We start from the raw sequence: 27,783 nt of genomic DNA, 5'->3' as shown, positions 1-27,783 counted from the left end.
AAATGAACCAATAGCAGCGCTGACTTTTATGTTTTGAACGAAACGCGGTTGATGGCTGATCGACGCTAAATGTTTATTTACCGTAGCTTTTGCAACGTTTTGTTGGTGAAAGTTGAAAGGTAATGTGGTTAAACTTGATTTTACATGTCATAGTCCATAGTTTGGTTGGTTTACATTTTTTCGTTAGTTGTCGCTTTGAGGTGTGTGCTAACTAACTTGAGTTGACGTTGCTTACGTTAGCTAGCGTTACGCCCTTGTTTAAATTATTCTTAGCAACACATTATGAGATAATTTAGCGTTACTTCATACATGACAAGTTAAGTTAATATTATGTTGGCAAGGTGTTATTATTGCGTATAATTGTACTCCTAAACATAAAGATACTTCTGGCCAACTGTCTGTGCTCGACACGTATTGTCAGTAACGTTAGCTTCTTAGCTATTGTTAATGTTAGAAACTGACTTTGTCCACCAAACTGTTTAAACAATTGTTTTAAAAGCAAGTTTAATATACAATCATTTGTCTTCATTTGCAGTTGTAAATAAGTCTTCCGGTGCAATGTCATCCAGGAAGAGTTCCAGTGGGGAAGGCTCGGTAAGAGTTTTGTTTTCTTGATCGGCAGTGTTTGTTATTAAAATGTCTGAACAAGCTATAACTAATACAATACTCAGTTTGACTTCCGTTGACCTTTTATTTTGTTATTGTTTGATGCATTCTATACAGTATATAATGTTGCATTGTTGGAGGAGCCTGGGACTTAATATTTTCATTGCCATAACTTTTAACCACCCCAGAAAAACATTACGCATTACATTAATGCACATCAGTAAAATCACATCATAACATTTTAAAATCCTGCACATGTTGCACAGTTCTACTCCACACTACCTCTTTCAAATCGGCACAGCTCTCCACTTTAGATACAGTATATAGTCTGTGTTTTTGAATGCACCACATATACCAAAGCAAATTTCTCGTATGTGTAAACCTACTTGGTAATAAAACCGATTCTGATTCTACATTGTATCTACTGTGCCTATGACATACATTTTAGTCTTCAAGCAGATGTGGAGAGCGTACCCCTATGAGAAGTCTGCAGAATGAAATGCTGCATCTGTCAACTCCATCCTCCAGACTCAAATCAAAACCTCTGACTGATGTTGTGAAACTGACTAAGGTGGGGTTATACTTATATTTGTAAATGCTCCTATTTTTTTGCTGTGTGACTTTTTTCTTACTTTCCATCCATTCTGACCAACAGGGTGATGGCCCTCTCTGTGATCCAGAGCCCCACTTGCAATCTTCTCCATCCACAAAAGGGATTCACATCAATGCTCCCACTACTGATTTAACAACTACTGTGTCAGCTTGTGGTCTTGGAGATGTAACATTTAAATCTTTCATCTGTCCTGGTGGTGAGGTTGAGCTTGCAAGCTCCTTTGTGTGTGCAGAAGATAGTATTTTTCTGCCCAAGGATCAGGCTATGACAACCATTCATGAAACGGAAGATACCATCCTCTCTGACAGTATAGCGGTTCAGTCATGCAGTGACCACATCGAACACGCCTATTACAATCCTGAGGTTATAGATGCTTCCTTGGTTGACAATGAAGCATCGTATCCCTGTGAAATTTCCAACACTAGTCTAACCTCTGGAGACTTGGATGATGGATGTGCTACACAAGATGTCCGAGCTTTTCAGGGTGACTGCTGTGGAAAGAATGATGTAACTTGGAAATCCTTTGTCTGTGATGGCGGTGAGCTGGAAGTGGCTGATGTCACCAGACTACAAGATGCGACCATTCCTCTGCCCAATGACCAGCCAGGGGAACCTTTGCAAGATGACAGTGTGAATTCACCAGATCTCTCTAAGTGTGGCAAGCTGTGTCCTGTAGAACATGCCGATCATTTCTACTTTAGCAGAGAAAACTGCGTTCCTGTCAGCACCACTTTCTCTGAAATAACAAACGGTCCTGCTGATGGACAGAATGATGTAACCTTCAAATCATTTAACTGCACTGGAGGTATGGTTGACATTTGTGATGGCACCAAACTTGCAGAAGAGACTATTCCTCTTCCAGTTAACCAAACAGCTACCGGCAGTGAGTCATACAATTATGGCATGAATCCAAACATGGTAACTTATGAAGAAGATGCCAAAAACAGTAGTGATCATTTAGATCACCCATACTATGATATTGAAAATAACTCATTCAGGGGACCGTTACCTTTCAGCCTTGATGATGTTGATGAAGTAAAACAGGTTAGTTTGGTGGTACCTGATGGTCAGACTGGGAGTCAAGAGGCTATTGTGCATTCTGAGGACAGTGTGTGGCCTTCAATGCTGCATGAAAATCAGTCTTCTGATTGCAGCCATCCTGAGGCTTCTGCAGAGAGACGTACACCCATAGACAGTGAAGAAAAAGACAGTGCTCTCGGTTCATCTGGAACTGAACCAGATAAACCTCAGCTAAAAAACATACCTGAAAGGTTCAGAGTGCGGTTTGAGTCAGGAACATTGCCTTTTCAGTTTGGGATGCTCAGTCCTGTTGTAAAGAGAGCCTCTCTGGCTGTATTGAAGGCCCTCAAGGTTCCTGCTTTGGACCAATTGTTGGCTGAGGATCCAGCCCTTGAGTGTGAAAAGAGCTTGGTTGCTCCATTTGACGTCGACCCTGCTGGGTTTTGGACAGAGCTAATGGAGAGCCCCATGCTGTGTCCTCTGTTTAACTCTACAGTGCTTGGTTGCAAGCCCCAGCCAAAACCAGTCCCTGAACTAGTTAAGGAAATGGATGTAAAGCCTTCTGCTGTGCCTCAGTCTGAAGTAGAGAAGCCAGCTGTGGAATTCCCCCTGATTCTAGACGGTCCCCTTCAGCAGCAGCTTCGGCAGATGGCAGAGTTCCTTTTCTTAGCATCAGGGAAGATGTGTCTTGCTGCTGTCTCTGCTGTCTCTACTCCTGCTGATGCTGTCACAGTCCCATCTGCAAAAGCTACTCCTGCAGAATCCCACGGTGTCTGTGTGGGCACCACTCCTGTTAAATGGTTAGACCACAGCGTTAATACATCTGGCCAATTTGAGAGGAAGAGGATCTTCACTGTGGCTGATTCCTGCACTCTGACTGACCCTATCCTGTGGAAGTAAGTCTTGACGGGATCTGGATAAGTTGCCAATGATTATTGATCATAACACGGATAATTCATAGTTATGTGTTTTCTGTGTCTGCCTCTCACTCTCCCCCTGTTGATATGCTCTCAGCCTCCACCCAGGCAGCCTTGAGGGTCTCTCACGACAAGAGCTGGAGCAGAGGTTAAGGTCAAGCATGATCATGGTGGAGGCTCTTGTGCAGCAGTTGGATGCAGCCAGAGCAAATGGATGTTCTTCTGCAGGCCCTCCACCTTCAGACCTCAGGGAGAAACAAGTGCAGACGGACCACACTGAACTGAGTCAGGTAAGGAACAAAAGGAGATATTTATAGCATTTTGAAGTTGTGCTTTTTGTAGCATGAAATATTTGACTATGACGACATCTGAAGTTTCTTTTACTTCATCCTCAATCTTGGTTATGACTTACTTTTTGTTTTATGTTCCATACAGACAACAATGTTAAGAGACCTATATTTGGAGGCTCTGAACAGGATTGGTGAGTTGGAGTTGGACATGAGTTCTCTACAGGACCTCATCCAGTGTATGCAGGACATGCGGGTCACCATGGTAAGACATAAACAATCACTGTCTAGCACAATTGTAATAACTTTATAGATGAAAGGCGTGTGGTGCAGTGGGTTGTCCGTAGGTGTTGGGATCAGGGGGTCACAGGTTCAAACCCCACTTCAGTCAGCATGTCGTTGTGTCCCTGGGCAAGACACTTCACCCCAAATTGGTCCTGTGGGGATTGCCCACAGTATTGAGTATGTAAGTCGCTTTGGATAAAAGCGTCTAACAAGTAACATGTCATGTAATGTAAAAATGCTCTTACATGGTTAAATAATGCATTGACACACCTGATTTTGCTCTTTAATAACATTGATGTGTGCATTTGTCCCAACAGACTTCTTTGAGTGGTGACACGGATGCCGCTCTCTCTAACATGAAGAAGATGGGAGACGTTGTCAGAGATGACCACCAGAGCCTTGTTTCACATGTATGTAAACGCCTCTTCCCTCATTCTGTGTCAAATCAATTGGGTATTTCTTCGTTGATGTGAATCTTCCTTGTGTTGTTTAGTACGGTCAGATGAAGTCTCTCTTTGAGAAAACAAAGACGACGCAGAAAAAAATGATGCAGAAGGTCAAAGATGCTCTTCACCAAAGAGATGACATGAAGGCACAGATGGAGGAGGCCATCACAGCCAAGGAGGCGGTAAGTGACAAACATCTGTATTATTTATGTGACTTAACCCTCTGAGAGCCACGGGGCCGTAGATCCCAAATATCACGTTATGTTCAAAGGGTCATAACTTCTCAGCTGTTTGAGACATGCCGTGTTTTCCTCTTAAACTACAGAAACGGCACTGAACAATTCTATTGTAGGAGCCAATTAACTGTGGGTATAAAGGTAGGAACCTATGTGTGTTGGTGAGAGGTTCCGCCGGAAGGCCCATACAGTTTTTGATCACACACGGAACACACACACAAGGAGCACACACACGGAACACACACAGAACACACACACAAGGAGCACACACGGAGAACACGCACACACACAAACACGGGATTAAAAACAAAGCAAAAGGTATTGTGTAAACCATAAATATCGTGTGGTGAATGAAACAAAGAAACCAGTAAAAAAGGGAAATAAATGGACTATTTCGAACTGGAAACTTTGTTTCTAACTTTTATTCGGCAGCAAACAAGGTGTGCGTCAATTACACCCACCAAGCGGATCCTCAGAGGCTTAAAGCGTTGGCTTAGCCTCTACATCTATTACGTTTTTCATTGAGAGGCGTTTACTTATTTCGGTGAAACGGATGTGCGTAAAGTTTTAAAAGATGCGGATAGTCTCACCTTGATTCTGGCGCATTGCTTATCGTTTTGTATGTTTTTATAGGTCTATTCTCACCCATCATCTTTGTTTGTGACGTAAAGAGTGTAAGAGTCACGTTTCTGAATCGGACACTCTGAGTGGATGCAGTCACAGCCAATCGGATTCAGAGTCAGTTCCGTTGTTTTGTGTTCTGAAATGAGAGCCGGTATAATTCCACGCGCGAAAACAAAATAAAAGTTGAAATAGGTTATTTTAGTGTTTTGAAAGTAGACTGAGTTATGGCAAGGAAGTTTACTACAGCTGAGGCTTTGGAGCTGATTCTTCAAGGGGACGATGTTGATGAAAATTCAGACGAATCTGATGGCATGCCATGTGTGATTGTGGAAAGGAACTGCCATGATCTATATATATATCATGTGTAGTCTTGACAACAAAATTACAATTCCTGGCAAAACAAACGCCCATGGACACTTCCCAAAAGAATGGGCATAACTAATTAACAGAAGACGTTAGAATCTTCTAATCAGTTCTGATACAATGATAATAAATGTGCGCAATTGTCTGTGTTGAATGTTTTATCAATGTTATGGTTAGCAGTCCTTTTTAATGAAATAAGTAACAAATTAAGCTCCGTTTAAAAAAATAAATTAAATAAAATGTTTATGGGCAAATATCCCATATTATATTGTATATAAGTCTCTGAGTGACATATATCATTAGCTGAGGTTGTGCTGATTTCTGGGATGTGTACAACTTTATTATACTGTAAAGAAATTACAATTTATAAGGCAAAACACAAAAATATACAAAAACGGAAATGTCTTATGTGGGTCTCAGAGGGTTAACTAGTTTAATGCATGTTTGGTCTCTAATACCATGATAGGTTTTCTAATACTTATTCATGTGGCTCTTCTGAAGCATGAGGATTTTATTTTATTTGTGTATTGATAAAGTCCACAATAAACCAGGGCTACATTAGGCTTTTGTTTTGAAAAGACAAGATAAGAAGTCATTTCTGTTCTGATATTAAGTCTGTAGAAAACTGAAACATGAAACTGAATATAATAAAAACAAATTACAGGCCTCTTTAAGCTTTACACATTATGAATCAGAAGTAGTTTTACCATCTCTTAAACTTCCAAGCACATTTTCAACATCTTTATTGGCAGTGATATTTATTTCGTAGCACTCTGTATTCCAGGCGCATTAACCGTGTCTCTGGTTGTTTGTTTCCAGGCCTTCAGTGTGATGGAGCAGCTGAGGTCTCACTGTTCCTCAGAAATCTCCGAGCTGGAGAGGGTTGTGGGGTCTCAGCAAGAACTGTCAGCTGCCCTAAACCAAACTTATCCAGAACAGGTACACAGAGCGGGCAGAAACAAAAAGCTTTATTACAATCTTTTCATCAGAATGTTATTTTATTCCTCTTTATTATTTTTTTCTCTACTATTGCAGGTTGCATTAAACAAGGCCTACAATGAAATGCTCAATTCTGCGTCTGATGTTTTGTCCTCAACCATGGAGGAACATTCCAGTTTGATGCAAGAAGTACGTTTAATATGTCTTTTAAAAGGAGACTCAAATAGGAACTGTTGATGTAACAATACCATCACACAGAATGTTGCTTTTACCAAAGTTCACAATATCTTGCTGTAAAAAAAAGAATATTCAGCTTACTTTTACTCAGCCGTGTTTGTTTCAATTGGAGTTTGATTCCTGAAATGTGCTTACAGTTTAGAAACTGCATTAATGCTCGTAATACTGATACTTTTCCGTGGTCATATTTTTCACAGCTCTCTGCAGTCAGAGGCCTTCTGCAGAAATCTGCTCCGATGCTTCTGATGCTGAATGAGAAGGCAGCTGCTGCTTTGATAGAGAGGGACGAACACTTCTCTGCCAGAGAGCAGGCTGTTGAAGAGCGAGAGCAGGTAAGACGTCATAATAATGAACAACAGGACTCTTACTTTCCTGCAACTCTTTTCTACTCGTCTTAAAAGCACTATGTCTTATGATTTCTGTGAATCAAGGAGATCATTATTTTTAAATGTTTCATGAAATTGTTCTCAACAGATTGAAGACGAATTAAACCAAGCAAACATGAATCTACAAACTGCCAGAGAACAGATTGGTGATTTAAATCTGCAGGTGACGATTCTGACCTCAGGTAAAGACAAGCTATGGTCATTTACACTTGTTCAAATAGTCCATTTAGCTTCTTCCATACCAGCCTTTGACATTTTTGACTTTTCTTTCTCTTCAATTTCAGAAATGGGTGTGTTGCGTCAGAAGCTAACAGAAAGAGAGGATGAGAGGGGTCTGCTGGACAGGCAGGTGACGGAGATGTCGGCCACAGTTTCCTCCACTTTGGCCTCCTACACCTTCCTGGAGCAGGCCCTTGCTTCAGAGAGTACAAAGTAAGATTCCCAGGGTTCTTACGGTCGTTAAAAACCTGGAAAAGTCATGGAAATTCAAAATGCAAATTCCAGGCCCTGGAAAAGTTATGGAAAACAATATTTTTCAAAAGTCATGGAAATGTAACTAAAGTTGCATCAAATATAATTTATATTTTAGCTAATCGCCGAAATAGAAATACTATAATGATAATAAATACTGTATAGTAATGAAACGTAAAATGGCTTAACTGACGAGGTATTTTGCTGGTGAGAGATTTGAGTTGCTTTAGCGTGTAGAAGCTAGTTAGCCTATTTGATTTGTTTTAGATAGGCACGACATGTTTTATATGCAGACCTTATTTCCTGTTCCATGTTAAAATAAACCATTTTCAGTGGTACTGAGTAATTTTTTGGTCATGGAAAATGAGGTAAAAGTCATGGAGAAGTCATTGGTGAAAGTGTATGAACCCTGGATTCCTTTTGTGTGTGCTTAAGAATATAATATTAAACAAAATCTGGAAATGCTAATCAAAAAACGTCATTAAGGGTGAATGTGAAAAAGCAAGAATCGCTGAAGTACAGCTCAGTGCTAAAACATGTTGTTGTTGTTTCAGGTTGCAGCAGTCGTGGAGAGACATCCAGCAAGCCAAGGACAGAGCAAACGGGCAAGTGGTGACAATTATTATTTTTCTACTCGGGGATGACAAAATAACTTTCAGGTTGAAATAGGTTAATGGCTGGATAACATTCTACAATTATAGGATTGTTCAGTTTATCTCTTTTCAAACTTCAGACAAAATCTTCTCACTGACTTTTTGGATGCCTCTTTTAACTTAATGATATGTTAAAGTGTCCACATTCTTTTCAGTTTTCATTGACTCTCTTTTCATAATAAGGGAACTTTCTGCTACGGACAACTTGCCCATATTCATATGCAGCATATAAATAAGCAAATATATTTTTCTAGCCTGTTTCAATTGAGAAAGAAGAATGAAGTAACTTTGTTCTCCAAGGGCAAAATTAATTTCCCTGCCACATCTTAAAAAAAACCTCTTCCAACTAATGCTCACTGCCTGTGTTGTGTGTTGTGTTCAGGTTGGAGGCGTCTCTGGGTCAGTCGGAGCAGCAGGTGTGTGAGTTATCTCAGGCTCTGGCTCAGAGTGAGAAGCAGCTCAGCCAGCTGCAGGTCCTCTCTCAGTCCCAGAGCGTGCAGATCCAGCAGCTCCTGGATGTTTGCACACAGTTCAGTGGTGTGCGGGAGATGAACGAGGTTCGTTTTTCAGATATAAATACTTACACTTGCATTACTTGTATTTATCTTTCTTGCTTTAATTCTCTGAGAAGTCTGTAGCTCAACAAAATATAAATAAGTCTATTATTAGGGCAAATAAGTAATTTAGCTTGAAGCTTCAAAGCTAAAGACATTACGTTCACAGTTAGTCATCTTTAGCCGTTTAGGTTTAATTACCGTCATTTTCTCTGTGTCCATAATGTGTTTGCTCTCCTGATTGCTGCACACAAAGGGAGGCACACACACCTGTATTAACTTAGCGGGAGTGCAGACATTTAGCGGCACTATAAATCACGGATCATAAAATATGAACACAGACCGCTTACTTGGAAATTCTCAATAAAAACTTTACAAATTAAATAATTACATTTGGTACATTCATTTTATTCACCCAGTCTGCACAGTAAAGTGCGTCATCATCATGGTATGCAATTTCAGTTTGATCGTTGCCTGTGTGTGTTTCAGTTCTTACAGATGGAGAATGAGTTGACGAGGGAGCAGATAGCTGAAAGTGAACGGTTGTTGAGTGCCAACCTGCAGGCTCTGCGGCAGAGGAACATCCAGTGTGAGGACCTGAATGGAGAGCTTAGTCAACTTCAGTAAGTTTAAGTTAAAAACACCCATGTCAGTATCATAATCCTATTGAATTCAAACAGTTTAAAAATGCAGCTACAGTGATAAAACATAATGGAGACACGTGAAATTAGATACTCCAATAAATCATCTTTAGAACAGGGCATAGACACTAAACCTAAAGTACTAGCAAATATAAAATAACTTTGATTATTGTTCCTTTTTACTAGTTCTTTAACAAATATGATATGCATTATACTTTATACAGTGTATTGAGTTGTATCTTATCATTAGCTTCTTCATAAGAACTGACATTATAATTCATTCTTGGAAAATTAAGGTAGAAGCAAAATCAAGCAAAGGAAATAATGGCTTGATAGTACATTTGATTAAGATAGAAAATCTTCCCAGTGTGAGTAAACAAGTCTTCAGTCCAACTATGAGCATACAGAAATGTTTAACATTCAGAAAATCTTTCTACAAACTCTTTTAAAGTTGTATAACATTTTCTTTGTATAGTGCATGATAAGTTATCTGTATGTGTGATGCAGGTTTGAGAAGAGGAGCTTGCACGAGGAGCTGGAAACCACAAAGTCCAGAGCCGGTGCCACTCAGCTGGAGCTTAGACGGAAACTGGCAGACGCTGTCACTGAAATAACTTTGCTGCATCACACACTGAGGGGACTGACCAATGAAATACATACTGCTCTCAATGACCAGGTAATGCATACGAAAGGCTAAACACAACCTGAAGCAGATTTTCTGCATTTTCCATACTTCCATGTGAATCCATTCTAATATTAGAGGGGACCTATCATACAGAATGCACTTTTTGATGTCTTTTATACATAAATATGTGTGTCAGGGAACTCACGCAGCATCAGAAAATAAAACTCTCTCTCTTTTCCTCCGTACCCAAATCTCTAAAAACGGGGGTTGTTCTGCCCTCACTGTCGTTATGAGTACAGGTATGCAGACAGATAACTCCTCGACAAGTGGCAAGCGTTTATCTTCTTTAAAGGTGGTGTAGGTAATTTTGGAGAAACCAGCTCGAGTAGCTAGAATTTGAAAATACACAGCCGGAAGAAATCTGCTACTTCCTCACAGAGCCCCTCCTCCAACACACACGAACACGCACATGACCAATGAGGGCTCGAGATAAGTTTGTGCACAGATGGAAGGCTGACAGGCAGGTAGGCCATCCAGTGATTTTAGCCGGGCCGGCTCAAATGATAGATCGTGCTTTTTACAGTACTACGGCTTCCACAGATGCATTTTTTTTAATGGATTTTTTGTCAAAGCACTTTGATTCATTGCTATCGGGATGTTAAAGGTCCCATGTCATGGCCATTTCCACTGATCATAATTCCATTGTTGAGGTCTACTAGAATAGATTTATACTGTGCAATTTTCCAAACTCACATTGGTTTCGCATACAGCATCTCTGTAAAGTATGTGTATTCAGCAGTATTCACTCTCTCCACTAAACGGCTCGTTGCAGCTCTTGCCCCCCCCCTCGCTGTGAGCCCAGTGTGCTCCGATTGGTTGGGACCAGTCGGGACGTTGTGAATCGCGCTGAGCTCCGTGGAGGTGTGATTTCCTTGTTTAGCGATACACAGCCAAACTCATCCTGAGCCCACACAAAGTCACAGCCGAAGTAAAAACAATAAGTGTGGCTTGATATTGAGTAAGAAAAAGGTTGATAAACGCTGAGAGAATGGGTCTGCAGAGAGAATTTCGCCGCGATCCCAACTGTCTGTTATCTGCCTGCAGCCAGGGAGGAGAGATCAGCAGAGCTGCATGCACTGAGTGTGTGAGGAAGTCCGTGGATTGGTCAATTTGGACCAATCAGCGGGGGCTTAACGTAACGGCTCCACGGATTGGTCCATTTCGTTCCGGGTACGGTTGACATCATGCGTACCCGGAAGAATCAAATGGACAATGACGTATCTCCAACGAGGTGTTTTGGGGAGGTATTTTCTGTGTTAGAGTTTTACTCGCTACATGGTGTACTTGAAGGGTTTTGACTCTGCACACCGTTTACATGCATAAAAACCTTCATAACCAGGGGTGCACATAACTTGTTTGCCCTGGTTCTCAAAAGAGCACCTGGAGATGTTGCTTGGTGCTCATCCTTAAAATGAAATAAACCGTAACTTTTGAGGGGGTCTTGACTTTATTTGCCAGACACACGGCACTGAACACACATGCAGAGGTGAACACAGAACACACATGCAGAGGTGAACACAGAACACACATGCAGAGGTGAACACAGAACACACATGCAGAGGTGAACACAAGACAACATTAGCACGACCAGTAATCCTACAAGCTGTCATCACTACCCTCCTGACTGTCAGACATGGTAGCTGATGATGTAGGCCTACTTCTTTCTCTCTGGTTGAGTCTGCGATTAGCTGCTTGCATCCACAAGTCAACAGCTGGTTTTGGGTCGAAAGTCTCTGTTGTCATCTTAGACAAGTGGATGTAATCAAATAAGTATGTGAACATAACCAATAACCTACCATAGCCAATAACAAATGAATGTAACATATTTTATTTGTGTTGTTCATTCATATCTTATTTTACCTTAACATTTATTTATTTATGCATTTTTTTTTATTTCTCCAGTTTTAAAGGATATTTTTGGTTACTGTCCTATAGTATACATTGGAATGATTTCAAACCTGTTTATCCCAATAATTATAAAGGAGTGCCTTGGAAATATGTGTTTACATAAATTGTGACCAAACCGTTTGAACTTAGACTAAAGTGAACTATCTAAACACTCAGAGTCCTTACCTCACTGAGCTGTAGTATCAGCCTCTCAGTCTGACTGGAGAGGACTCTCCCTCCACATTATTGTAGAAACATCTTCTTCTTATATCCGTTAGAGCAGCTAGCACGGCACCATATTCTAATAACAACAGCGCTGGTACCGGTGCACCCTCCCTCTCTCCCTCGCTCACTCGCATTTTGGCTGTGAGCTGCGGGTGCCAGATAAGCCAACATCCCCCATTTTCATCACTTACAGCGCCCATCGTACAGGGCAAATGAAACGTGTAACCGGGGTGAAAAGGGTGTTACATTTACTTAATTATGAATATTGTTACATCAAGGCGGAAAATTAGGATGAGCCCCAACGGTCAAAATAGTTTTTTTCCCTCCCAGAACTGCCAGCGCAGCACCTCCCCAGATCTGGCGCCCTAGGCGAACATCTAGCCAGTGCTACGGGCCGGCCCTGAGTTCATATCATAGTTCATATGCAACTCGCAAATATCTTTCTCTCTCTCTCTCTTCTCTCTCTCTCTCATCTCTCCTCTATTTTCCCTTCTCTCTCTCTCCCTCTCTCCTCTCTCTCTCTCAATGTTGGTACGCAAATGCGCTTTGCTTCAAATGACCTGGTGCTCTTTTTTTGGCGGAGATGCGCACCTGCGCACCAGTTATGTGCAGCCCTGTTCATAACACACAAGGAGACGGGTAATAACCGAAAAAGCATGACATGGGACCTTTAAGAGCATTCCATGGAATATAACAAAAAGTGTATCTCGAGCCGGTTTCTCAAACTTACCTACCCCACCTTTAATAAGATGTTTACATCCACAAGTCAACAGAGTAAAACTGAAAGAAACACAATATACATTGAAATTAGACACTTAGCTGTGATGCAGAAATATATATACAACGGTTAATTATGTCACAAACATCACAAAATATGCATATAAAATGTTTACATGCAAAAGTGCTGTGTAATACACATTACAAAACATGTACTAACCATACATCAAACATCAATGAATAGCAATCTACTTAAACATTGAAACCTCAAAATAATCGTTGATATCCTCTTAAGAATATGTACAAAAGCCAAACATACTTACAAGCAATGCTTTCAACAACATAGCAAAGAAGGATGGATGCAGATTCAAACAATGATATTCTCCTCTCTGTCCCTTTCAACCACGACTCACATGTGGGTATCACTTCCTATTAGTGATGTGTCGGTCGCGAACGAGCCGGCTCTAAGAGCCGGCTCTTTTAAGTGAACGACGGGAGCCGGCTCTCGCCCGCGAACGAGCCGTTTTGTTGTTGTTTTTTTTGCGGAGGGATCTAGATCGGCATGAAGGCACATTGTGCAATGTGCACATTGTCCCGCTTATTACATGGCCACATTCTCAACAAAGTAACGACATGACTCCCAATATTAATTGAAATGCTTTTATGGATTTAGAAAATGATTTTATTGTTTTAAAAAATAGTTTTATGTATTGATTTAAATTGACATGCATCCACTAAGAAAAATAGTCCGTTGTTACTGTTTGAACTAACGTGGCAACGGCAGGAACTGCTTCGATCGTGTTTTTGAGGAGCTTTTTGATTACAGATTTGAAAACATCGTTGCTTGCTTTAAAAGTAGCACAATTCATTATGTCAAACCTTGGAAAGTATCTAGATATGCCCTAATGCCAAAGTAACTGCACACTGAATATGTCGCCGTTTGATGTCTATGTCTGGACCGCTGTGTAAAAAGGAGGGTTTCTGCCCCATTACTTCTCTTCTTACTTCTATAAGAATAAAACACGGAGGACGGAGATCTCTTTTTCTCCCCCTCTTCTGACAGCCCAGCAGCTGATCTCAAAGCACGCTCCCCTCTCCTGCAGGGGGGCGTGGTCAGCTGCAGCATACAGAATCAGCCCCCTGCAAAAACAGCGCTGGAAAGAGGAACTAGAGCGAAATGAGGCATGGCTAAAATGCAGGATCTGTTTGGTATTTTGAAAAAAAAACTATATTTATATAGTTTATATAGGTCGATACAGTAGCCCCTTTTTTGAAATAGTTTTTATAGGTGTTGCTATCTGTTTTGTGTAGCGTGGTTCTACAAGCAAGTCAATGAATTCATTGGGTGGTATCAGAGAGTTACACGGGTCTGTAAATTCAATGAAAACAATTGGCCACAGCAAATCATTTATATTAAACATGTAATTTTTACTTTAGAATACTACCGTACAAAGGATGTATTGAATAATTTAAGTGATATATGTGTACACATATAAATCATTAGTCAAAATAGGGCTACATTTGATTTAATTAAAAGGTATAATATGTGGTAAACTGAAGAGCCGTTTGGGAGCCGAAAGAGCCGGCTCTTCTTGGTGAGCCGAGCCAAATGATCCGGCTCACCAAGAAGAGCCGGAATTCCCATCACTACTTCCTATGTTTTTAATGTAAGTCTTTCCCATTGGCTGGTACTAACAAAAGAAGAAGAAACAAAAAGCAACAGCACCACCTGCTGGCTGGAGTAAGACAGCGTCTTAGACAGCACACTCCCCGCTTGACATCTATGAGATGTCACAATTACATTTTCTTTTGATTGTTCTTATTGTAGCGGCAATAACTCCCTATGAGTTAGCTGCTGAGAGGCTAAAAAATGCTCTTTGCTGTGACGCGTTCCATGTAAGAGTCCGTAGTCATTTGTAGTCCATGGTGTTTAATAAAGACGAAAACAAACAATATACAACTCCAGACCTGACGGTCAACAGAAAGTATCGGAGCAAATTCACCCTCTTCCTACATCATATCCTCCCAACCGGCATCCAACAGGTGACTAAATACCAATAAACCACACCCACGTGACCATTGCCGGAAGTAATAAACAATAAGAATTGCTGTTGTCTTTTGCTCCGGTGATTGGCAAATCTGGGTGATGCCTTCTGATATGATTTAGCATGTTTGGCGTGTATTTTCATTAGCATACCGCACCACTGTAGAACAACGCCGACACACCGTCCTCGTCCGATCCACCACTCGCACACTCCATCGTTATTGTAGTCCACAGGGAACCCGAAATGTTCCCACACAGCTGATTTAAAAGAAGCAGGTGGGTTCTAGCTCCTGTGTGTTATCTGAAATCGCCATACTAACTTTTCTTCTTCTTGTATTTTGTTCGTTTTGTTGTTGTGTTTCTTCTTGTTCTTCATTTGTTGTTTAAGGGCGGCTGGCAAACAGCTTTTAGGCGCAATACCGCCCCCTGGATTATAAATAGTGTAGTGGATACTGCCCTGAATGACACTTTTTTCCCACTCGTAAAAAAAATGCGTATTCGTCGTGTGACTGTGTGTGCCGAACCGTGACGTCCGAACCGTGACGGTACGGGACGAATACGGATACCGTTACACCCCTAATAAGAATTAAACGCGATGCAAACAGAAATACAAGATAATAATACAAATAATAAGTAAGGCAAAAACAAGCATTTTGGCTCCTACACTTATCATTAGTGTTTGGAAGGAGGAGGACAGTGTCCATTATGGGCCTCAAGAAAACCTTGCATGTTCCTCCAGAGGCAACCTTGACTTCTATCTTCCTGACCTTTCCGTCGTGGCTGGGGAAGGTTTTGACCACCATGCCCATTGGCCATTGATTCCGATGGACCTGACTGTCCTTCAGCAGCACAAGGTCCCCTTCTTGCAGGTTAGGTCTCTCCGATTGCCATTTCCTGCGGCCTTGTATGGTAGAGAGGTATTGGTTTTTCCAACGATGCCAGAAAGCGTTTGCGAGATGTTGCACCTGCTTCCACTGGCGTTTGTCGAGGTCACTGTCTTTGAAGTCACCAGGAGGTATTGGTGGAATGCCAACCTTCTGGGTTAGGAGGGTAGCTGGTGTTAAGATGATAGGAAAGCTTGGGTCGGTGAACACTGGGATGAGAGGTCTTGTGTTCACAATGGCTGTCACCTCTGGTTGCGGGGCAAGCTTAGCCTTGCCAAACAGAAATCCAAGTTTACTTTTGCCTTCTGCATCTGTTACTTTAATGTAGGCTACAGCTGCTATGGCTTGTGTAGAGGTGTCGCAGAAAATGCAAAGCTCCCTGTGTGTTGAACTGGGGATGGCAGTGTATGTCCTTGGAATGCGGAATTGTTCCAGATCTTTAATAGTTTTTCCACTCACACCAGTCTTTAAGCTTCTTTTCAGGAAGGGGTTCGTCCCACTCGCAGGCCTCCGTTGTAAGCTCTCTTAGCAGGGCTCTACCTTTAATGCTGACTGGAGCTGCAAAACCAAGCGGGTCGTAGAGGCTATTTATGGTCGATAACACCCCAAACATCACAAAATATACATATAAAATGTTTACATGCAAAAGTGCTGTGTAATACACACTACAAAACATGTGCTAACCATACATCAAACATCAATGAAGAGCAATCTACTTAAACATTGAAACCTCAAAATAATCGTTGATATCCTCTTAAGAATATGTACAAAAGCCAAACATACTTACAAGCAATGCTTTCAACAACATAGCAAAGAAGGATGGATGCAGATTCAAACAATGATATTCTCCTCTCTGTCCCTTTCAACCACGACTCACATGTGGGTATCACTTCCTATGTTTTTAATTTTAGTCTTTCCCATTGGCTGGTACTAACAAAAGAAGAAGAAACAAAAAGCAACAGCACCACCTGCTGGCTGGAGTAAGACAGCGTCAGGGGTACAACGGAGCTGGTCCAGATTTGCGTCCGATATGACGTAATATCTGAAATGTGGACCCACGGCACTATTAGAAAGTTGCCATCAGAAACAATGCCCAACTGTTTTGGACGTAATATGGTCGATGTTTACATTAGCATCGCTAACACTCAGAGCTAACTTCTACTGGAGAGCAATATGTGCTATATGTGCAATATATACATTATTATATACATAAGCCATTAATAACTGTGTAATATATACCTGGCTGCTAAATTCTAAGAACTGTTACAGGATTTGTATTTTGTAAAGTATTTTTTCTTTTTCTTTTTCTTTTCTTTTTTCTATTATATTTTTTTCTATTATATCATAACTTAGTACTTTTTTCTTAACATAGGTAACATTAAGCTGTCTGTGGCTCTTTCCTGCTGTAACGATGCAAATTTCCCCTCTGTGGGACTAATTCTGAAGGTAGATATGGTGCAAAATGCGAGAGCATGTAAAACCTGATGTGAGCACTTGCAGAAAAAAAATCTGAGTTTGTGTGCTGTGCATACATTTACACTTGTATAAAATATCCACGTAACTGTGAACCAAATGTACACTTGTATAAAATATCCACGTAACTGTGAACCAAATGTACACTTGTATAAAATATCCACGTAAATGTGAACCAAATTTGAAGTCACAGAAGAAAAAAAAAAGTTTTGTAGCTTGTATAAAAAAAATGAACTTAGTGATGAAATGTTCACTTGCAGAAAAATACATATTTTTAAAATCTATTTTCCATTACAACTGCAACTTGGTTATTACAACCTCTCAAATCAGTCATTACAACTTGACGAATCTGCTCTGTGGCAGTATAAATTGACGAATCTGCGGTCTTGACTTTTGCTACAGTTCTTGCGATAAATGTGTCGCAAAAGTAATTTTCACCTGTAGATGTGGGGGGAGGGAGGGGGGTTGAAGCGAAGAGGCGGAGCTATCAGAACGACGAGGCTCGGGTATAGGCTCGGGTCACCGGGGTCAGGCACACAGTCACAGCCACAGTCAGGTCGAAGCGGATGACTGCGGGGCTAACGGTTCGTGTCGCTACCAGTCCGCTGACATGGCGCGTCAATCAATGGTAAGTTTTGCCCATTACTTGCCCAGTATTACTTTGAATATTATTATTGTGATTGAGGATTAAATCCGCTTTGAAGACCACCGTTTTATATTGTGCAGTTTAGCGGCAAAATAATGTCAGTTAGCCAGCTAACGCTAGCTTTGTTGAGTTTATGCTAGCTAAACAAGTAGTGGTTGTAGTCTACAGCAGTAATTAATATATTATAGCCTACTATAGTGCATTGGCACTAACGGTTGATAACCGTTTATGAAAATAAAACCAATTGAACTGTACTGAAATAATGACAAGTTTTATAATTGTCTTGGGCTCCTGCTGTGTTTTTAAAGCCTTTGTAAATTATCCATGCTATTTTCTATTTAGAACGAAGACTTCAGAATCTTAAAATCCCTTAATGTTTGTATGCAATTGTGCTAAATTCAACACTGGAATCAAGCAAATATTAATATGTTTGCATGACATTAGTTATTTATATTTTGCCATCACTTAATTATACGTTTAATACATTTAAGTTAAGCTAAGGTACATGTGATGGTAGCTAGTTAGTGCTCTTACCTGTGAGGCCTCCTCCAAACAGCATAATACCCAGACTGTATCATTAAAACTAAGTACCCGTTCTAGATCCTTGACTTTAGACAAACAATTCAAAAGACAACATGTATTTAAAGACCAATCTTTATTTGAAGGTGCCTCTTAACCTGAGATATTAGTTATACAGTAATAGTATTGACAATCTAAAAAACTGAGCAACTCAACTGTCAACTTTATATTTCTTATTATCTAAAGCATTTATTATTTTCATTTTTCCCCTCATATTCAGTGTGGACGGATTGAGACAGCGTGGTGTCCAGAGAGCTGCTGAGACTTCAGGGAGAAACCTCCGTATGATGGACGTCCTGTCTGTTGGTTTGGAGAGGACTGAGGGTCTTTCCTCTGCGAGGAGGACCAGGCCTGATGGAGGAGCTGATACCAAATGCACAGGCCTAGTCTGTCACTTTATTTGACTAAATGTGTTTACTTATACATTTAATAGGTTTACACCTTCTGTCCATATGTGCTTTTTATTTAAAACATTTTTGATTAACTTTTGATTCACATTTCAATAAATTGTATTTGCACTCCTTTTGTCCATTATTCTTACTGAAAATGTTAGATTACACATTCACATCTGACTGAAGATTGGCTCCCTTTATTTGTGACATTGCAAACTCTGCAAAGTGCACAAGTGATGTGAAGCTCATAAAGTGAGGCAAATAGAAATAATCAGCTGATGGAGTCTAGATGTGAAAATAGATGCATCCCATCAGCTGACTATGTTTTTCACCACACTTTATAAGCCTGACTATAACCACCCCTTCTCTGAGGGGCAGGCAGCGCCACAAACAAATGATGGTCCTGATAGACTACAAAAATATTCTGTGTGCAGATCTTTGTTTTCACAATAAAAGTAGTTTCTTAGTGAATGTCCTGTACTGGTCTTAAAATCTCATAACATCAGCTTTTCATTTTCCTCTTGGATGTTCTTCTCAGAGAAGGAGAACATGTCGTGTCTTTCAGGCATGTCCTTTCCTAACAAAAATGACAGGAAACATAAAACATATTATTGCAGAACAAGTGTGTTATTTATGAAAGAGGTGTGTTTGTGTTTAGGGGCTGTTATCATTTTTTAATTGTAATCAGATTATGAATGAACAGTATGAAATTCATCAACATTGAAATATATTTTATTATCAAAATAATATTTAACTGTTACAAAACGTAGTGCAACTGTAGAAGCTTGCTCTGTTATCCCACTGAAGGAATAACTTTTACCACGTTTTTACAGACAATATTGAAAGATAAATAGTAGCAGTTCTCACTATGTGTTAAATAGCTTTGTCTTCAATACATTAAATTAGAAAGCTGACAGTCATATTGCTTGTTATCATCTAAATGTAACTTTTTGCATGGAAAAAACCCTCAACTTCACTGATGTGTAGGTGATCTAGTATTTAGTATTGTTTAATGGAATGTATATCAGTGTATTAAAGTCAATACTTCATTTATTTAAACCAATATCTTTCTTGATTCTTTGTACAGTATGAAAAAAAGAGTCTTTGTACCTGTGCTGAAGTTCACTGCTGTGAGGAGTCCAGTTCTGTCTCTCACTCTGGTCCAGCCTGTCTGCATCACCTGGACACCTTAAACAAACAGATATATATGTAAAGTACCATGTGTACAAACAATATAACTTATTATCTTCTGTTGAACATGTTGGATTGTGTATTGTCCGAGTCAGGGTCCTTTTTATTTTACTGTAACTTTGGAAGTTGTGTTACCAATGCTTACTGTTTATTTTATATCAATTTGGTAATACAATTAATAAAAACAACAAGGTTTGGGTTCGTTCTTCAGATGACTGTGACGTTAACGTGTAAGCTCAATAATGAACTCCAGCTCAACCAACCATATTGTAATATCTAAGTAATCATCTTGAAATATGACATTAATAATTGTAATATACACACATCTTATTGTGAGGTTGATTTCGCATACACTACTTCGACGTTAGCTAAATAGAAAATAGCATGGATAATTTACAAAGGCTTTAAAAACACAGCAGGAGCCCAAGACAATTATAAAACTTGTCATTATTTCAGTACAGTTCAATTGGTTTTATTTTCATAAACGGTTATCAACCGTTAGTAGGCTATAATATATTAATTACTGCTGTAGACTACTACCACTACTTTTTTAGCTAGCATAAACTCAACAAAGCTAGCATTAACTGGCTAACTGACGTTATTTTGCCGCTAAACTGCACGATATAAAACGGTGGTCTTCAAAACGGATTTAATCCTCAATCATCAAGTTACGTATTGCGTCGAGGTTTCGGAGCGTGTGTCGAGCATGGATGTATAATAAGAACTGGATACAGCGTGGGAGGCGGGGCCTCATTCATTCCTATGAGAGTTGCTCATTAGCGCATGATGACAAAATGGCCCAACTTTTGAGAGAGTGAAACGTCACAGATTACCCGGCATGCCTGAGAAGTACCCGTATGTGCACTCATAGAGCATGCGCAACTTTAACCAAAATGCTCGTTCACATCAAGCACGTCAATTTGCGTACACGTAACAGCACCGTGCGTGGATTTGATATTAACGAGGCGGCAGTTAGCAGCTAGCGGCTAGCTAGTAATTATGCTAATGTGCACATCAATCGTTATGTACTAATATTACGCTGTAACAGGATCTAGTGATATCCAACAGAGCTTCATTTAGCATGAAATAATTATTGCATTGTATATACACACACACAGTGCAATAAGCTTCTTAGTAAAATAAGAAGCTACAGGAACGTTAATCTAACGTCGGTAATATTAACTTTATTTAATACAACATTTACGGTACAAGATTTACATCATACAGCCCATGTAGTATAATATTTTACAAATGATGAATTACAGCAAACATGTGCAATATATCCATGATTACAGCTCCGTGGGCAGTAAGGCGATATGGTCCGTTGTTATTGTGCATCCATGGGTAAAGAGAAACATGAACATGAACGTGCCGGGCGGCGCGGTCCCGTGGGTTAGATGCGCGTTCATAATGCAGAGGGAAATAACTCTCAGAATAACGTTATTAGCACATTTTTACAACTTGAGGAACGAATGTTTTTAATAAGGGCTATACAAGTGTTCATACTGGGTTGTTTATTTAGTTTAAAAAAAATTATCCAACGAGTTACAGACCACTCTTTCCCAATGTAAGTCAATGGGAAAAAGTGTTTCCGGGCCCAGCAACCTAAAGGAAGTGTAGTACCGCCGTTTGGCCACAACGAATATTCTCATCAGACTCCGGCGCACTTCCTGGGGGCTTGGTGTCGAGTAATCCCCGAAGCTTTAGTTTTTGTGAAGCTTGTATCAAGGCTTGTATCGTTTTGGGCCAGTGATGTCATCGATGACAAACGAAGACTCTGTCACTACCCGATCCGTACCCCTGCCCGATCTGTACTGCGCATGTGCGAGATGGTCCGCCATATTGGAGAACTCCGGACGGCAACCCAAGAAGGACACTTGACACAGTGGCTTTTGGCAAAGCTGAAAAATAAAACTCGAGAGAGATGAGTTATTGTTATTACAACGTGACTTCACTATTATTTAACAACTATTTTTATGGGATTCTTTTATTTGGGCATACATTCACAGTAAATATTTATTCAGTATGATATCTGTCTAACAGAAGTTAAATTCATTTCTCACTTATTCTGACAATGTACTTAACCCCAAATAAAAGAACCCAATAAAAAGAGTTGTTAAATAATAGTGAAGTCACGTTGTAATAACAATAACTCATCTCTCTCGAGTTTTATTTTTCAGCTTTGCCAAAAGCCACTGTGTCAAGTGTCCTTCTTGGGTTGCCGTCCGGAGTTCTCCAATATGGCGGACCATCTCGCACATGCGCAGTACAGATCGGGCAGGGGGACGGATCGGGTAGTGACAGCCTCGCTGCCTGTCGATACCACGTGACTGCTTCAGGAAGCGATTCAGATCGGTTGAACCGTTGAACCACAGCGCTCATAATACCCATGGACGTATAATAAGAACTATATTACCCCTCATGTACCCGGGCCCGGTGACACGATGGAATTAAAAGAGCTCAGACCCTCACTTATATAGAGGTCGGAACATGTCATAAGTATAAATAGATACACAAGCATCAATAAATGTAGGAATAAAAACATGAATAAATACAGGAATAAATATGGTGCAGTGTTGTCAGGGAGATTCAGCGTGTGTGCTGTGGCTCAGCTGGAAAGCAGTTGACTCACAACCGCAGGGTCCCTGGTTCAACGACTCGTCAATATGTCTTTTTTGTTGTTTATAAAAGCTACAGCTAAATGAGATAATGTAGTTAATAAATGTATTCTTTGATGTGGTTTAGGCTACAACATGGTTAAGTTTATGAATATTATTAAGGAATACAAATCCCTCTTTGCAATGTTTACCAGCCTCCTTAGGCTTTTCAATCAGTCATTCAACTGGAATAAAAACAATATTGTTAACGTGAACATATGATTTAATGTTCGTTGTTTAGAGTTATTCTAAAGGCTTTACTCATTGGGAACTCGGTATGAGATACAGCACACTGTTGAGATGTCTGCCTGTTTTACACACTTTGACCAACAGAGGGTTTGTGTTCAAATGAAGCCTCATGAGATGAACCCTTTTGCAAACCAATTGGCTGGAAAGCTTCAAAGCTTCGTATGGCTTCATCTCGCCATCACTAAATAATAATATTCAAAGTAATACTGGGCAAGTAATGGGCAAAACTTACCGTTGATTGACGCGCCATGTCAGCGGACTGGTAGCGACACGAACCGTTAGCCCCGCAGTCATCCGCTTCGACCTGACTGGCTGTGTGACTGACCCGAGCCTCGTCATTCTGATAGCTCCGCCCCTTCGCTCCAACCCCCCTCCCTCCCCCACATCTACAGGTGAAAATTACTTTTGCGACACATTTATCGCAAGAAGTGTAGCAAAAGTCAAGACCGCAGATTCGTCAATTTATACTGCCACAGAGCAGATTCGTCAAGTTGTAATGACTGATTTGAGAGGTTGTAAAAACCAAGTTGCAGTTGTAATGGAAAATATATTTAAAAAATATGTATTTTTCTGCAAGTGAACATTTCATCACTAAGTTCATTTTTTTCCTACAAACTACAAAATGTTTTTTTTCTTCTGTGACTTCAAATTTGGTTCACAGTTACGTGGATATTTTATACAAGTGTAAATGTATGCACACAAGCTCAGATTTTTTTTTCTGCAAGTGCTCACATCAGGTTTTACACGCTCTCGCATTTTGCACCATATCTACCTTCATACTAATAAAGGTATTCTGATTCTGATTTATGTGTGTGAAGAAGCAGGAAATAAAAAGGAACTCACCTTGTGGTATAACCGGCGAGAGAGAAAGCCTTTGAGCTCCATACTGTTTCAGAAATATTCCTTGATAATCCATGATATGGCGTTTCATCACTGCAGTATTTAGTTTAGACAGTAGCTGCCGGGTCCTGCATGAGCTCAGCCCCCTCCTTTTTTATTTGTTATCAATCTTTTTATTTTTTTAAAGCTTTATTCCCAAAATCAGCACTTTTGAAACAGGAAGTGAAATACAGGGATATGAGGCATGGCTAGAATGGGTGATCTGTTTGGTATTTTGAGCAAAACACTTCATAGCCATGTTTTTTATATATCCAGGTCTATTGCCTAAAAATAACATGATAGGTGACCTTTAAATAAATAGATACACGTCAGGCTATAACTATATTTCTAGTGGACTCAAGATTGCACCACTAATTGTGTTCAAGTTATGTTACTCATGTGTCAAGTCAAACATCATGATAAGGGAAAATGCTAAAATCAGCTCCAATCAAACCGATTTCATCACTGTGGGGAAAAACAATATTTTGATGTACTTGTATTGTTTTTCAGAAACCACAGAAGGAGTCTCAACAAGTGGAGCGCCGTCACCCCTCCAGCTCGTTTGTCGACAGCGTCATGGTTGCACTCACAACAGAGACACTTCCTGGATCAGGTACTGTAGCTTACTGGGTTTTTGAGTCAATTATAATTTAGTTCATGACTCCACAAGAAAGGCTTGGTTATTTTTAAGAATGAAAATATTATATTTTCTCATTAAAGAAGCTTGTGTGTGTTTTTTTTTAAAACCTGAACACAAATAGCAACTTTCCAACTGAAACAGTAAAGCTGGTTTAACCAATGCTGGTGGTCAATCTGAGCGTGTCAAGGTGCATTATCCAACCACGCATTATAATGCTGTACCCAACCTGGGTTAAAAGAAGTCACTGTGCGTCTATCTGGCATGAGCACCAATTTAAATAAATGGAGTTCAATGCAAGTGTATTTAAAAACCCGAACAGACTGACACCCAGAGACACTCGTGACTGTTAAAACAAGATGCTTCTTGGTAAGAGTGCTTACAAAGAAAACATTGATGAATCCCAGAAATCAAAGAAATCAAAATCAAATCAAAACATGAGGACAAATCGTAGTTATGAACAAAAGTAATTAATATTTTCTATATCGATTCGCTTCATGCATGAGAAATGGCATCTTATTACTCGAGGCAATCGGAAATCTAACTCGTAGTTCACTTTCTCTCCCGTCCCCTCAGACATGGCCGACCCACCGTGTGAAACTTTGTTTAGTGAGACGAGTGCCTTCACCCGCATTGCAGCCGTCACGCCTAGAAAGAACAGTAACGGAGCAGAGTTCGACCCCGAGGAGGATCAGAGCAGCGTGGCGGAGCTGCTGGTTGATCTGGGCAGCACCGTCACAGAGCTGATCAGCAACACGAAGCTGCTGCAACAGCGCAAAGACGCTCAGCTGGAGGAGCTGCACCATACCATGTGAGTGCTATTATATTCTTTGCAAGCTCTCACAATATCTGTTTTTTTTTTTTTTTTACTGGACATATTTTATTCCATTTCTATGCAAATACTGCTATATATTTTTTTATGTTATTATAGTTTTCTTAAACTAGTTCTCTGTGTTTTTTTTGTTTGTTTTACTTTTATGTATGCACCACAACATCAAGGCACCTGTTTCTGATTTATATCATAATTAAATCAAATTAAACTAGCCCCCAGAGATGGCAAAAGTACGTACCGTGTCTATGTGGTGGGGAGATCAAGATGGCCTTTTCATATGAGGCTTACATCATGACCAATACATTTAGGCCTGCAACTAACACTTGTTCAGTGCATCGTACATATGTTTCAGATTCCTCAATTAACTGCTCTGTTATTAAGGGAAAAATGCCAAACACAAGTTTCCTGATCTTTATTTTTTTGACTTTTTTGAGGATTTTTGTTTGATAATGATTTGCATCATTATCAATCTATAGAAAATCACTTTTCAGTAGTTTTGATTGTTTGATTAATGAACACATTGTTCCATAAGTAGATCTGTGTCATGTAGAGAGTGTGTTCTGCTGCAACTATTTGACTGATTGCAATCAATTTCTCAACTAACCAAATGTGAAAGACAAATCGGGAACAACCGATTGATTTATTAAAGGTCTGCACTTCATTAAGATTTTGTAACTTTGTCAGAGGTTTGGCATTGATATGGTCAACCCCACACAAAGAAGAGGTAATGCTAATTGTGTTAATAAATATCAAGGTTTCTGGATTTACTTTCCTTTAGATATGAATTGGTGGAGTTGCCAAGTTGTCTTTCATATTGAACATATTGGTGCCGTTTTTATAATTTATTTTGATAAAAACCAATAGGGTTCATGCATGTCATTCTTCTTCTTCAACATTATCTGATGCATTGTTCCAGCTCTGGCCTGCAGGTGGAGCAGCAGGCTGCAAGCAACAGACATGAAGCCGAGGCGTCTGCACTGAAGCTCCAGCTCAGCCGTCTGAACAGCCTGTTTGAGAGAGGAAATCAGGCGCTGCAGCAGAAAGCTCTGGTAAGTACTACTGGACTTTAACTTTGAAAACGGGATACAAAAGAGCTCTGCCCTGTAATTTTCCTAAAAATGTTTCTCTTTTCACAGAATGAGAAAACTGTGACAAAGTTGATGTCAGAAGTTCAAGAGACCCAGGAAATTCTAAATAAACACAAGACTGAGAGCAAAGTAAGGCACATCATCCATACTGTATATATGTATATTGACTACCTGTGAAAGAAATGCTGGTATTAGCTTCAGCTGGTGCGATGGATGTCATCATTTTTATGTGGGCAGATTCATAGTTAAAATCAAAAAGGGGGTAAAAGGGATCCCACCAGCCAGGAAGGACAATGGCACCCTTTCCTTGGACCTTGATTTTATCATTTGAATTCAACCCCATATCTGTAAAGTTTCATGACTGCCCCTTGCACACTTGCAATGCTATTGCAGTGACAAAAGTCTTAAAATGGAAATACAAACACTTGTTTTTATCATATACATTTTTGTATTATTTCTTAAGTAGCCTACTCCATGCTACAGTTACCAAAGTGTCTCCAAAACCACATTCTGACACACACTCAAAAGCTGGAAACAATACTAGTTAAAAACCAACTCAGAATACACTTGATTACATTTAACGGTTTATTTTTATTTGTTAATTGTTCACAGGGACTGCAGAAGGAGGTGGTTGAGCTCCGTTGTTCTCTCCAGCAGTCACAGGTGGAGGCTCAATACCTGCGGGTAGAGTTGAAAAAAGCCGGTAGCCAATCAGCTAACCCGGCACAACAAATAGAAGAACAAATCAAATTGTTAAGAGAGGTATGATCCTGTCACTTATGCTCTGTGAAATGCCAGAAACATAATAGTTTATTAGCCTTAATTTTAAGCTATAGTTGAGCAAACACATCAGGTTCTCTTTTTTTATCTGAAGGTGGAGAGACTGAAGTTGAGTGTTCAGAAATTGGAGGAGGGCAGAGTTAACCTCCTTGAGAGAGCAAAAAGACATGTAAGTATCGTCTTGTTACTGTGGTATTGACTAATGTCACTGCATAAAAGTGGCGTTATTTATTATCTGGGACAAATATCAAATCTATATGTCATTATGTTGTAATGTCGCTTGCAGCAACTCATCCATCTGGGCAACCAGCAGAAAAGTGAAAATGAGCTCCAGATGTTGAGCAAAATGATCAATAAAGTCAGAGAGGTGAGCGATGCTTTTCATAATGCTTGTGTCTTTTTCTGTACATGAATAAATGCTGTTTGTGTATTGGAAGTAAAGAGGGGTTTTAATTTCTCCACACAGACTTTGCTGTCTTTGCCGGTGGTCGTGAAGAATTGTGAACAACTCCAACGGCTCATTTCATATATCGGCTGACATGTTTGTTATTTTAACCTGTGTTCATTGTATTTATATTCATGTTGTTTAAGCTAGTCCTGGCTGTGTTTATTCATATTTTCAGTATGATATATGTTATCAAATAAATGATTAAAATGGGA

The 27,783-nt window shown here is 40.0% G+C and overlaps 1 protein-coding gene across 2 annotated transcripts; it reads left to right on the top strand.

Moving 5' to 3' along the window:
* Window positions 1-27,783, top strand: spag5 (sperm associated antigen 5). Of its 2 annotated transcripts, none has more exons than XM_034230228.1 (25): window positions 1-119; window positions 536-594; window positions 1,055-1,177; window positions 1,262-3,135; window positions 3,254-3,446; window positions 3,592-3,708; window positions 4,046-4,138; window positions 4,222-4,356; window positions 6,217-6,336; window positions 6,433-6,525; window positions 6,771-6,905; window positions 7,048-7,141; window positions 7,244-7,391; window positions 7,985-8,035; window positions 8,466-8,640; window positions 9,127-9,260; window positions 9,786-9,954; window positions 24,297-24,399; window positions 25,000-25,234; window positions 26,172-26,285; window positions 26,460-26,472; window positions 26,956-27,105; window positions 27,218-27,292; window positions 27,410-27,490; window positions 27,590-27,783. In XM_034230228.1, exons 2-25 carry the CDS (start codon window positions 559-561, stop codon window positions 27,659-27,661), a joined length of 4,533 nt encoding a protein of 1,510 aa, XP_034086119.1. In that variant the 5' UTR covers window positions 1-119; window positions 536-558; the 3' UTR covers window positions 27,662-27,783. The 2 variants fall into 2 exon arrangements, with proteins under 2 accessions (XP_034086119.1, XP_034086118.1); XM_034230227.1 differs by having other exon boundaries at window positions 26,172-26,304; window positions 26,392-26,472.

The sequence above is a fragment of the Gymnodraco acuticeps genome, unplaced genomic scaffold (assembly GCF_902827175.1).
Source record: "Gymnodraco acuticeps unplaced genomic scaffold, fGymAcu1.1, whole genome shotgun sequence".
NCBI classification, from domain to species: Eukaryota; Metazoa; Chordata; class Actinopteri; order Perciformes; family Bathydraconidae; genus Gymnodraco; species Gymnodraco acuticeps.
This window is presented reverse-complemented; position numbering and strand designations above follow the sequence as displayed.